Here is a 12,940-nt window from a genome sequence, read left to right as displayed (position 1 = left end):
CTTTTGGCAAATTTTACAGCCAATTGCGACTACCTTCTTTTTACCTTCATTTTAAAGACTGCCTTGTTGAAAACGCTCCCCAGTTCAGTCTAGGATAAAACTCGGACTGAGACCTCCTGCAAACTTTGAATATTGACTTTTTACAGTTAGCTAATCAATAAACAGCCCACCAATCCAGTAAAGCTAATTAATCTGTAACCTCAAACCCTCACGGTCACCTTTTACATGTGAAAGATATTAAGTCCTCTTACTAGCAGCGAGGCTCCCCAGCTGAAGGGAGGAGGTTCAAACATGCCTCCACAGGGACGAGAAATAGCATCACGCTCACATCCTCTAAAGGAACGTCTACTCTACAGCACTCGGAGCACCACACGATGAGCAAAGCTGGACTTTATATTTCATGCTTAAAACAGACAGAACTGTTGATGTAGGACAGAGGAGGAAAACACACAAGAGATTGAGAAAGCTCCATCACTGACCTGCCACACTGTCCAGTGTGTGTCTGTGCTGTCCGGGGGCCAGACTGACAAACACCACCTCCTTCCTGAAATGACTGATCCCCGAGAAGGGCAGCGCTAGATCCCGCCCTCCCAACAGCTCAGCCAATGAGGGCTCAGCCTGAGCCAGCACGGATCCCGCCCTAATAGCAAATGTACAGATGAATTTACCACAACACACACACACACACACACAAATTCAAGACCTAATCCTCTCTCTTCCTCTCTCTTCCTATTACATAATGAGAGAATCAAGTGATTACTAATGACACAATCTTCTGCTTGATGTAGATTAAGCATCAGCATCGTCACATAACATGGCTAACACGTTCCTGAGCTGCACCGTGTTGTAACATGAAACATCACTGCTCATTCTGTGACACTTCCTCATGAAATGTTTAAATCTGAACATTGAATGCAGTTTTTAAACATTTAGTAAACACAGGAAATTGCTTTCCCTGAATATTTGAGATGATGTTTCAATAATATTTTGTTTAATTTAAGTATTTTAAGTTACCAAGTATTTACTTTTGGTTTAGTTAAAATAAAACAAGTAGAAACACTAGTTTGGTTAGAAATGTTGGGCACCTAATGGGGCAATTTTAGCATTAAAAAAACCAAATTATCTTATGTGGGTCAGTTTGAAAAACACAACATTTATAAGACACATTTTAACATTTTGCAGTGCAATACAACAAAAAATGGATTCTGACTGACTCCTTCCTGGAAATGCTGAGAGGAAGAGATAAGACAGAAGCAGCGTCTAAAGTGACATGCTGTGTAATTAGTCACTGCTGAACTCTGCTTCCATGTCTTAAAGTAGTCTCTTCAGTAACTTCACAACAGCAACAAACAAAAGCAGGACATTGTTCCCTGACCTAAAGTGGTGAGAGTGTGCAGCATCAACAAAGACTCATTTGGTACAATGGGAGACAATCTGATGTTTGAAAGTAGACTTATTTGAGAGCGCCTCTGTTTGGATGAATATGAGTTATTTAGCTGTAGCAGAGTCTGTGTGTGTCACTGTGGAAAAATGGATAAAGCAGGACAACAGAGAGATTTCAGTCTATTCTTTCCTTAAATCGCAGACCAGATGTTTGTTCAGCTCAAGTGGGTTACAAATCAAAATGGCAATATACAGTCTAAGGTCTTCTGCAATCTAATATGTTTTGTTTCATAGCAGCTCAGCCTTTGATGTCTAATTGGCTGATGGCATATCAATTATGTCAAATGTTATTTTTGTGTGTTATGTACAGCTCCCATTACATGGCTGTAAAAATGAATGTTTTTTTTTCAGGTTGAAATGTTAGTGTCGCATGCGGAGCATCTACTCACAGGTCTACTTGCTCCTGATTGGCGAGATGAGTGACTAACAGCGTGATGTGGAGAGTTGGGACGGGGATCATGGCTTTTGCCAGTCTTAGCTCCTGCTTAAGCACCGCCTCCTGGACCTCCAGAACAGTAGACCTGATCTGTCATTCGGAAAAATAATGACTTTAGAAAATGTACTGTGACTGCTAATTATCCCTCTACCATCGCTTCTCACTATCCAAGAACAAGACTAGCATTGATAAAGAAGTGGAGAGGAGATGGAGATTAAAAAAAAAGAAGAAGAAACTGGAGCAACTTCAGCAATTCAACATCACAGACGACGCATCAATACATGATGACCATGGGGTAAATCAATGTTCATTCTCAGGGGCTGCTTGCTTAGTAAGCACTACGGTTTCAGTATCATCACCTGCCAGATAATTGAATCTGAACCCTTGTTTCCAATCTTCTCCCAGTACCAATTGAGCTACACTGACCATGTGCCTACTAACACTAAGTTCATCAATAGTCTGGGAGAATTCAAAGGGTTTTTGAAACAGGATCTTTACATTACGACTATTGTTTTCCATCAAGGGCAAAATAGGGTTTACTGCAATTACAGAAAAATGAAGTAGAATCAGCTTAAATATGGACATACTTCCTCTTTGGAAACACACAAAAAGAATATATGTCAAACTAATTAGAGTTCTACTGGTCAGGATAGAAAAGCAATTTACAACATTTAAAAAAAAAAAGGATCTGGGTTCAACTTTTCTTCTTATAAAAAGCGACATCAGTGCGTGTGTGAGTTTACTGCAATGCTATACATTCGTAATGTTACTAACTGTTTCCAAAGCATGCCATACGAGCTTCATGCAGCTGCTGATTTTGACGTCATTTTGTAGAGTGTGATAATTTACTTCAAGTACACTGAGATGAATGATCAATAAACAGTTATAAGGCTTAATGTATGTTATTCTTTGTGTGTAACATTATTGAGGTTGAAGCACAGATGTTTTAGGAGCGCCTGCACAGGAGCTGGTTGCATTGCAAACAACCTGATTGCTGTCAAAATGAATTTAGCAGCTACTTTTAAAAGCTGAAATAAATTTGAGATTAATTGATGAATCGATCAACTGAAAGTTGGTTCGCTGACACATGCTACAGTGAGTGAAGAGTGCTACAGTGAGTGAAGAGTACTGCAGCTCCTTACCCGTGGGTTAGTGATTGGAATAGAGACAAAGTAATTTGGTCGCTGACTTTCTTTCTTCTTCTTTTTCTTCTTCTCTGCGTCCTCTTCACTGTCCACTCGCCCTCCGTTGTCTCCTCTCTTTCTCTTTCGCCTCTTCTCATCGGAGTCTGGATTTGAGATTTAACACAATAGGATACTTGACATGGGAAGACAAAAAACTGACTTACTCTTGTAACTTCCACTGAACTTACAGTTCATAAGTACAAGATCGCAATAGCTAAATCTGTCTAACATAACACAATACAACGGTCTAGCAAAAATCGTGATGGTACAAATTACTACACACTTCTTCAGGCGTCACCTGACAGTTAATAAAATAGGCACCAAGCCAGTCTGCTTTAGGCGGAGGTACATACTTCTTTTCAGAAAATTAGACCTGATTCAATTAATCTTGTACATTAGTATGTTATTAGAATGATTCAATGATGATATTAAGAATGCACACACATCCAAGCTCTTCCCATGTGGTGGGGCTGGTCAGAGCAAATGGAAGCTCAGACATTAAATTGTTTGTGGTGTCAGATGACTTGAGCTTCTTCTTCCTCCAGTTCCTTTTCTCCCTCCGCCTCTTGCTTTTTGTCTTCTCATCCGATCCAGCTGGAGCTGCGGAGAAAAAAAATGGTTGAATAAAATCACCATAATAAAAGCATCTGTTTCTGTATAAATACGGGTGCAAGGCTGCAGGTTAAATTACTCGACACCGGAGTTACAGTATATGTACAGGTAATAGGCATGGTTTAAGAAGGTGGAAAAACCTTTAATGGCAAGGCCTGTGATGGCATGCTGATACTGAAACACTGGGAGCGAGTGTTTTAGGTCAATCTTTGTAAATATGAGTTGTACTGAGAAACACTTGAAACCTGAACGCATCATGTAGCGCAACATCATGAGTACGTTAACATCTGTCCATGCAAAAAGGGTCTCTGCAGGAATGTGATTTTGCTGTTTCAAACTGCACTTTCAAATGCTGGCTTATTCATTTTTGAATAAATGATTGGGAATAAATGATGGGGAATAAATGGAAAAATAAAAGCTTTAATGCTTCAGAAGGAGCCCCATTAAGTTGCACAGTTTAAAAAAGTTTAGCAGGTAAACTCTGTAAGAGAGAAATGTATTGAGACTTTTTTTTTTTTTAATGTTAGGGAGACTTAAGAAGATTTCAATCCAACACAAGACATGGCTGCTTTTTTTTTTTTGAAGTATTAAATCATGTTTGGGCTAAATACAAAGAATGCTTCAGGTGGCAATATCTGCACATTACTAGTGGAACTGTTCGACAAAGCTTTGAAACTTTTGTTTCCCCGCAACTTCTCAGCGTCTATATGAGGCAGCAGATTGTACTCACTTGACAATCCCCAGCTTCCAGTGTCAGTCTTATCTTGCAGCACCTCCATGCTGACTACATCCACCTGACCTGGAATCAGCATTGCCTTCATCAACTTCTCATCCTTTCTCCCACGCTCCTGCGCAACTACACCTGCACCACCACCCTCGTCATCTTCATCATCATCTGAAGCAACTGCAGTGGTCTCCTTTCCATACGAGATATTAGCTGCCTGCATGTCACACACTGTTAGTTGATGCAGACAGGGCTGTGCCTATAATAACAGAGAAGAGTGATATAGCAAAAGCCACGACCGTCATGTTGTCCTAAACTGATTTCAAGACAGCATTACTTCAAGAGACCTCAATGGCTTTTGATACCTTAAGTTGGAATCGGTGTACAGATGTGTTTTTCAAGTCACTAATACCTACGGGATTGTGCTTCAAAAACAATAGTTGACTGACTGCAAAACCCCTCTGTGAACATGCTATCTTAGCAGTGGCACATGTCGATCTGATTGGACTCGACAGGATGCACCTGACGAGCATGACACACAAAAAGGTGATTCACTTTCCTTCAACTGGAGACGACTACAGGTCGATTGAACATATAGAAAAGCTACCTAAAGCTAACCCAGCCAGAGAAAATTAGCCTACAATTCTCTTCGGTGTAGTTAGCAATGACAAAAAGCATGAGGGATAGACTGGACCGTCCTGTAACCAACACCTGTTGGAATGAATCAAGCAGACATGCTGCAGGGACATCTGCTGCGCTACGTAACAATTAGCTCACTGTTGCTAACGAAGTTGTGCGGCTAATTAGACAAACAAAGCGGATTATAATTTGTGTCATTGTGATGTTGGTGCAGGAACCTCGTCGGCTGCAGTCAAAGAAACGTCAAAAGTGAGGAACATGCAACATTTAGCTCCGCTGTTACGGAATACCGACCAAATGCCGACTGAAGCGCCGTCTGTTTGTAAACAACTTCTTCTTCTTCTTCTTCTTCTTCGTGTCTATTGGCGGATTGCAGTCCCAATTTACAGGTGCACACCGCCACCTACTGTACCGGAGTATTTAGAAAGGGATGCCGTTTTACAAGAGTAATAATAATTTACCTTTAAATAAAAACCCTCAAGTTCTGCTATTAGGGAAATTACCGAAAGGGGTAAAGAAGAAAGACTCTCACATGTTTTGGCGAAAAGAGCAGCAATTATTAAACAGATAACCAAAGAGCTGGTTAAAAGATGACAATTTAATTAACTCAAAATGGAAGGATCTTGTAAATGAAATATTTGGAATGGAAAAAATTACCATGAGAATTAGGAATCAGGTTAATATTTTTTAAAAAGTGGTACACAACTTCTGACACCTTTAATGACCCTCTGGTTATATGATATTAAGTTATTAAGTGTGTTAGTAATTTCCCTTTTAAGTATGTATATTTACAGATGTGTGTATGAATTAAAATATGAATTTAGATGTGTGTGTATGTACGTCCAGATCTGTCTGTAGGTAGGCACATTCATTTATGGTTGCCGTTCATACACTAATGATATTGTATCCCTGTACCATAAATGTATCCGACATTGACCAGCTACTGTATCTGAAACTTATGTAACCAGTTTTTTGTTAGTGTGTTTGTTTGTCCTCTGTGCTTTAATTTTCTCTTTCTGCTCTTTAAGTTTTTAAAAATTCTTAAAATGCAGAAAAAATAATTAATAAATAGAAAAACATAATAAATAAATAAGGAATTATAGAAAACATATGCATCCATATTTATCAGTCTATATCAAAGCTATTTTTGTTGATAATTAGTTTGAAGAATTTGTTATGTTTCAGCAAATGTACATTCCTACATTTTCTATTATACTGTGTCTATTGCATAAAATCCAAAATAACAGGTCAGCAGACGTATCCACTGTATATGAAATGTTGTTGGCCTATGACAAAGCATTCCTTTCTCTGTACTTTCGCAGCCTTGAGCTAACTCACATAAGATGACTCTATGTGGGCCACAAAGTGAGAGAAATTGAAAATTATTGTTTTAAATGAAGACATGCAATTTTAATGGTTTTGATTGGACCATTAAAACACTGAATGCGACACTGAATAAAAATGTTACTATAGTAATGTACTCATATCAGAACTCTGGCATACATGAATGCATATGTGCAGTGGAGGACTGCCACACTTTTAATACATCTCAGATTTAACTTGTATATATATGTGGCTGTCAACATGAAGTGGGAAAGTATATATAAAATGTACCACAGATAACAGGATTTCACACAAACTGAGTTTATTGAAAGGAAATCAATCATCACAATTACATTACTGTGACATGATTGAGTAAGGTGAGGCAAGAAAAAATACATTCATGCTTTAAGCAATCATTAACTTTTCAGATCTTTATTTGCATTAATTGTTTATTTTAACGCAAAAATAAGTAAGCAAAATTAATAATTTTGTTAGCTATTGAGCTTCATGGCTTTCCCGCTCTTTACAATCTACTGTACACTAAAGTCTTAACTTATACAATACACAAGATATGGACAAAAAAAAAAAAAGAACCTTCAAGTTTTCCTGTTGGCTTTACTTATTGTCAAGCACAAATCTATTGCCCAGCATTTGTCATCCATTGACTCAACATTATATAGACTAGATGTGTTGGTAGAAACTGGAGAATAATATACTTTTCATTCAAGACTGATTGACAGATATTAAAGTCAACCCACTCCACATGCTGTAATTACATTTTTCAACAAACTTACAAGAACTTTCCAATCAGTTTTTAAATAGTTGTTGACTGGCTGCACCAAATAATAAAGAAAAAGTAAATACCAGGAAATATGACAACTTTTTTAATTAGCAGTTTCTGTACATAATTAACAGTGAACTTGACATCATTGAACACTGATCTAATCTTAGCAATCAGTTCAAGAAATGATCCTAAAGTATTTAGTCTAAATCAATCCATGTTGCTTTTATTTTTGCTGAGCGTGCAATCCATTACTCATTGTGACTTGAACCAAGAAGTTTTCGTAACCAACTGCTACTGTTATTGTCAGAGTCCTTGCCCTTGCCATCTTTCCCAGACTTCCCACCAACCTTTCCCCCTTCAGCATCCCTAGCCTGGTTACTTTGTCTGCTGTTATATCCCCTCTTTCTGGGGCAGAACTCCAGTAACTTCTGTTGAATCCTAGAGACAGCTTCATCATTTTCTCGACACTCTAGCAATCCCTGCACTGTCTCGTGGTAGAAGACGTTGTCATGGAACACGATGTTATCATATTTACCACCATGAGCCCATGTTCTCGCAGAAGTCATGACCGTTGGCTCACGTAAGTGATGCATCAACACCAGGATTACTTTGTTTTCACCTGTGGAAAACAAAAGAGAGGAGCACAGCTTGAGACAGTGAGGACCAAAATATTGAGAGGAATAGTTATGAGTGCAATTCTAAGAGGCAGACTACACATGATTTTCAATTTATTTCAACTGTAAATATCAAAAGTCTTCCCTATACAAATTCATGAATGTGTCTGTAACATTACTTTGAAAAAGTAAGTCAGATAAAATGTCTCAATTCGAAGATCAACAAATAACGTTCATCAAAACTGAACCAGCAGAAGCTCTTTCCTTACCTTTCACTTCAGCCATGGCGGCCTCCACATCAGAGCCCACACGGGAACTGACAACGCAGAACAGAATAGTGATTTTATGATAGTCACTGCTTTCAGTGAGCTCAACCTTAGCCTTCACTTTGTCCAAGAACTTTTGATGCGCACCAAAGGTTGTGCCACTGACAACCATCTTGTACTTCCCTATAAATGAAAAAACAGATTTAAATGTCTATTGGACAATTACTTTGTAACCATAACAACTGGTATAGCATGATACTTGAAAAAGTCTTGTATATTTAGAAGGTACAGACAAAAAGAAAAGCTTCCAAAAGAATCTTTATATAAACATTGAAGTCATGTAAACAGTGATAATATCTCATTAGACTTTTTATCACTATAGGTTTTAAGTTAAGTGTGTAATTATCATACCAGTACAATCCTGGGCCTGGTTACTTTGTCTGCTGGTATATTTCATTATTGTGGGGCAGAACTCCAGTAACTTCTGTTGAATCCTAGAGACAGCTTCATCATTTTCTCGACACTCTAGCAATCCCTGCACTGTCTCGTGGTAGAAGACGTTGTCATGGAACACGATGTTATCATATTTACCACCATGAGCCCATGTTCTCGCAGAAGTCATGACCGTTGGCTCACGTAAGTGATGCATCAACACCAGAATTACTTTTTTTTCACCTGTGGAAAACAAAAGAGAGGAGCACAGCTTGAGACAGTGAGGACCGAAATATTGAGAGGAATAGTTATGAGTGCAATTCTAAGAGGCAGACTACATGATTTTCAATTTATTTCAACTGTAAATATCAAAAGTCTTCCCTATACAAATTCATGAATGTGTCTGTAACATTACTTTGAAAAAGTACCGTATTTTCCGCACTATAAGGCCCACCGGATTATAAGGCGCACCTTCAATGAATGGCCTATTTTAGAACTGTTTTCATATATAGGGCGCACCGGATTATAAGGCGCATAGAATAGAACGTGTTTACAACTGAACAAGGCTGGGAGATATTGTGAATATATAAATATAAATACGTATAAAACGTAGTGCATTCACAATAACTCAACGTTGTTCAAACGTTAATGTGCATATTCACAATATCTCCCAGCCTTGTTCAGTTGTAAACACGTAAAAGAAACACAGTCTGATACCGCTAATTCAAACGTTAGTGCATAACTCAACATTGTTCAGTTACGTATAACACGTAAAGCTCACTTTTTCAGTTCATTCCCCGTCCACGAATCCCTCGAATTCTTCTTCTTCAGTGTCCGAATTGAACAGTTGGGCGAGTACGGCATCCAACATGCCCGGCTCCCTCTCGTCATTATCCGAGTCAGTGTCGCTGAGCGCCGTGTACAACCAGTATGGATCAACCAATTAACCAATTGATCCATATATAAGGCGCTCCGGATTATAAGGCGCACTGTCGTTTTTTGAGAAAATTAAAGGCTTTTAAGTGCGCCTTATAGTGCGGAAAATACGGTAAGTCAGATAAAATGTCTCAATTCGAAGATCAACAAATAACGTTCATCAAAACTGAACCAGCAGAAGCTCTTTCCTTACCTTTCACTTCAGCCATGGCGGCCTCCACATCAGAGCCCACACGGGAACTGACAACGCAGAACAGAATAGTGATTTTATGATTGTCACTGCTTTCAGTGAGCTCAACCTTAGCCTTCACTTTGTCCAAGAACTTTTGATGCGCACCAAAGGTTGTGCCACTGACAACCATCTTGTACTTCCCTATAAATGAAAAAACAGATTTAAATGTCTATTGGACAATTACTTTGTAACCATAACAACTGGTATAGCATGATACTTGAAAAAGTCTTGTATATTTAGAAGGTACAGACAAAAAGAAAAGCTTCCAAAAGAATCTTTATATAAACACTGAAGTCATGTAAACAGTGATAATATCTCATTAGACTTTTTAGCACTATAGTTTTCAAGTTAAGTGTGTAATTATCATACCAGTACAATCCTGGACCTCCTCATTAGAAATCACTTCGTATTCTTCTTCTACTGAAAGAAACGTTTATCATTCATGACATTCTTTACATTTACCAGTCAGAGTCAGATTTGAACTAAAGACAACTAAAGGTTTTACATGTGAATCACTTGAACTGATAAAATACATGGACGGAAAAGATCCTTTAAATGTGATTGCTCAAAGGGTCTGGCCATGTGGCAGCCAAACATGTAAAGCTACAAATATTTTTAAACCTTTCAGGTGCAAAACAAAAAGAGACTTTTATTTTAAGCTATAACAGAATTTAAGAGTAATTCCACAGATTAAAAATACGTAAAACAGATAACTTACTCAATCATGTATAAATGGAGATGTTGTCAAAAAAAAAAAGAAGGAAGTTATATTTACTCTGTCCCTCTGACTTGCAACTGTTTGACCCATAAGCTGGCACCATTGGAGCAGCAGCATTCGCTCCACCTGTTCAAGAGTTTCACAAAACAGGATAAATACACTAACTCACTCAACTTCTTTAGAGTATAATTTCAAATTCAATTCCAAATGAGTTATGATCAAATCTCAATTCTTGAACTGCTTCATACACGTGTTGTTAGAAGTGGAATAAAGCCAGACTCACTATGTGGGCTTCGCAGACGACCATCACTTTGGCCTTTGTAGGGGACATTGCTTGCTCCGGCTTCAGGACCTGTCCGACGAAAGTAATTCATTACTATGCAACTGTTGACTCCAAATATTATTCAAACCAACTTAATGAAAAACTCTGTGTTGTGTAATATGACACAGTTAATATGGGCGCTCAAAAACACTCATGCAGAGAAAGGCTGCGGAAAAAACCCCACACTGACTGCACCAGAAAATGTAAATACATTATTAAATATGTCTTTTTAACTTTAGGTTTTGGTTGTTTTGAAAAATAATTCCAATGTTTCCCTCACCTCGCCACTGAAAAATATGCCTCCATAGAGGGGCTTCATATTGATGATACACTGTAGGAAGCCAACTGGGGGTCAACCAGAAAAGGGTAAAGATAGTCACCAGGAAAATGGTTTTGCCTTTATTTTCATCTCATCATTGAAACAGTTGAACATTGGGGAACAGTAATCTATTTCCAACTTTCAATCTATTGTATGCGTATCACATGCTTGTCCTATAAAAGTGAAAACATTCTGACTAGAAATGAGATATATTATATTGTATTACCGGACGCCAGTGGAATCTTTAACATCTTTACGTACGTCCATGTGCGACCTCCTAATTTGCTCTGTATCTTGTTTGTAATCAATTCATTTTGTACCTCCTAACTATCCAAAGAAAGGACGAGGCCCAGCAGAGCCTTCCAAGCGCGATGAATGTGCTTAGTCTCGCCCTGTGCTTCCCCGAGAGGTTTATTGTGCACTTAATATAAAACAATATTGAAATTAAAATATGTATTATAATAACCTTTACCAGAGTCCCTTTGAGGTGCGTCTTCTCTGAGCTCTTCTATAAGCTTGATTTGAGTATCAAGACAAACATGTAACTTATTTGTATTGGTCTTAAGTTCCTTCATGATTTTGAGGTAATCATCCAACACTTGAATGTTTTTGAGGCCAGCTGAGGAGAGAAAATAAGGTTGTCAACATGGTTAAAAAATAACTGAATAGCTATGTCATTATGAAAGTGAAAGTATGTGCCAGCAAGGCTGAACATACCCAACAAGGATTCTGGAATGAATTCCTCCATTTCTCTTCTGAGGGCATGATGTGGCTTCAAGACAAAACATGTATGATTTAAGAGCATTCTTTGTAATACTTTAAACGTACACTGTGTTGAATCCTTAAAACCAAGCGGTTAAATTCCACTTAAATCTTCCTCTGTTGTTGCACACTTTTTCAAATCTCACCTCTTTGTGTATTTTATCAAAGAGCTTCCTTCTAAGTTTGAGTTTATCTGCTCCAGGAAACAGCTCATGCAGGTCTTGTCGAGTCAGAGTCTTGATGTCAGAGTCGGTGGAAAAATCTGCCTCTGCAACACAAACACGAGTGGAGTTATTTGTTGTTATTGAAGTTATAACACACGAACTGAGTTTCATTTCAACACATTTCTTCTCTTGACAGAGTTTCTTTTAGGTTTCCCACTGTGTCTTTAAAAGAAGGCCCATCCCAACAGTGATCGAAAGCTAAACCCTTTAACAACTGTCTGATGAAATGATGTTTCTGGAATAAAAACAGTCACTCACTTTGCAGCACCTGGGCTGCTTCTTTGTCCATGCTCTTTATGGCGGTCAGTAATCCTGACATGACTTCACCTGTGGAAAACAACACACAACAGAAACATGTCAAATTTGCCACGTAAAAATGAAGACACTTCATAAATACGGAATAGATATCCTATTCGTGAAGCGAACACGAACCTTTACACCGTACGGATCAAACGATCGACGAGTATCTGAAATAATTGAGTGCCACGTTTCAGTAGGCTACTTGAAAAAAGTTATCCGTCGAGTATTTATAACCAAATAGAAATATCTGTAGTCACCGGAAAAATGACCCCCTGAAGTAAATAGAAAGTGAAAGTTTAATGCTTTAAAACGTCGTCGCGTCGTGACGTCGTTGACTCCTCACACGCTGATTGGTAGCTAGAGGAGTTATTGACACACGTGCAGTATTCCCGCCCACCCGCTCGGCTTTTACTGTAAAGCAGTTTAATTACAGTCTTTATTTAATTAAATACATTATGTGGAAAAAATAATAATAATGAAGAGAAAAAGGCAAGTGCAGTAAAAAGCGAAATATTTTTTAGTAGCCTATTTCAAATTGGATTATAAATAGGAGTAGAGTTTTTCGAAATACAAATATGATTTTAATCTCTATACAGATATAATCAGCCATACTTCTTAGCATGAAGCAACATACATACTCACAATACAGCTCTTTTCTCATCAACAAATT

General features: G+C 38.1%; 2 protein-coding genes across 4 annotated transcripts in view; both read right to left on the bottom strand.

Annotated features, from left to right (window-relative positions):
- The window catches only part of LOC109990059 (A-kinase anchor protein 7), a 48,097-nt gene extending 42,697 nt beyond the window's left edge, over window positions 1-5,400 (bottom strand). The window contains exons 1-6 of the mRNA XM_029278930.2: window positions 5,333-5,400; window positions 4,406-4,658; window positions 3,508-3,663; window positions 3,022-3,167; window positions 1,833-1,969; window positions 480-640 (exon numbers count right to left, since the gene is read on the bottom strand). Coding sequence (XP_029134763.2) covers window positions 480-640; window positions 1,833-1,969; window positions 3,022-3,167; window positions 3,508-3,663; window positions 4,406-4,622 — 817 coding nt within the window. The 5' untranslated portion in view covers window positions 4,623-4,658; window positions 5,333-5,400. The remainder of the gene's footprint in view (window positions 1-479; window positions 641-1,832; window positions 1,970-3,021; window positions 3,168-3,507; window positions 3,664-4,405; window positions 4,659-5,332) is intronic.
- Window positions 5,401-6,666: 1,266 nt separating this feature from the next.
- On the bottom strand, window positions 6,667-12,564 carry LOC109990049 (uncharacterized). Of its 3 annotated transcripts, none has more exons than XM_020642015.3 (12): window positions 12,403-12,564; window positions 12,229-12,297; window positions 11,893-12,014; window positions 11,702-11,756; window positions 11,451-11,603; window positions 10,627-10,695; window positions 10,401-10,469; window positions 9,995-10,045; window positions 9,587-9,766; window positions 8,437-8,700; window positions 8,029-8,208; window positions 6,667-7,764 (listed from the first exon to the last, which is right to left on the bottom strand). In XM_020642015.3, exons 2-12 carry the CDS (start codon window positions 12,287-12,289, stop codon window positions 7,394-7,396), a joined length of 1,575 nt encoding a protein of 524 aa, XP_020497671.2. In that variant the 5' UTR covers window positions 12,290-12,297; window positions 12,403-12,564; the 3' UTR covers window positions 6,667-7,393. The 3 variants fall into 3 exon arrangements, with proteins under 3 accessions (XP_020497671.2, XP_020497672.2, XP_020497673.2); XM_020642016.3 differs by having other exon boundaries at window positions 9,995-10,042; XM_020642017.3 differs by having other exon boundaries at window positions 11,457-11,603.
- Window positions 12,565-12,940: the final 376 nt, after the last annotated feature.

The sequence above is a fragment of the Labrus bergylta genome, chromosome 15 (assembly GCF_963930695.1).
Source record: "Labrus bergylta chromosome 15, fLabBer1.1, whole genome shotgun sequence".
NCBI lineage: Eukaryota > Metazoa > Chordata > Actinopteri > Labriformes > Labridae > Labrus > Labrus bergylta.
This window is presented reverse-complemented; position numbering and strand designations above follow the sequence as displayed.

Coding starts and splice junctions, on each gene's coding strand:
- LOC109990049 (XM_020642015.3), bottom strand. CDS start 12,289: ATGTCAGGATTACTGACCGCCATAAAGAGCATGGACAAAGAAGCAGCC. Junction 10,046..10,400: donor TTGCAAGTCAGAGGGACAGA/GTAAATATAACT, acceptor CGTTTCTTTCAG/TAGAAGAAGAATACGAAGTG. Junction 7,765..8,028: donor CGCCATGGCTGAAGTGAAAG/GTAAGGAAAGAG, acceptor TGTTTTCCACAG/GTGAAAACAAAGTAATCCTG.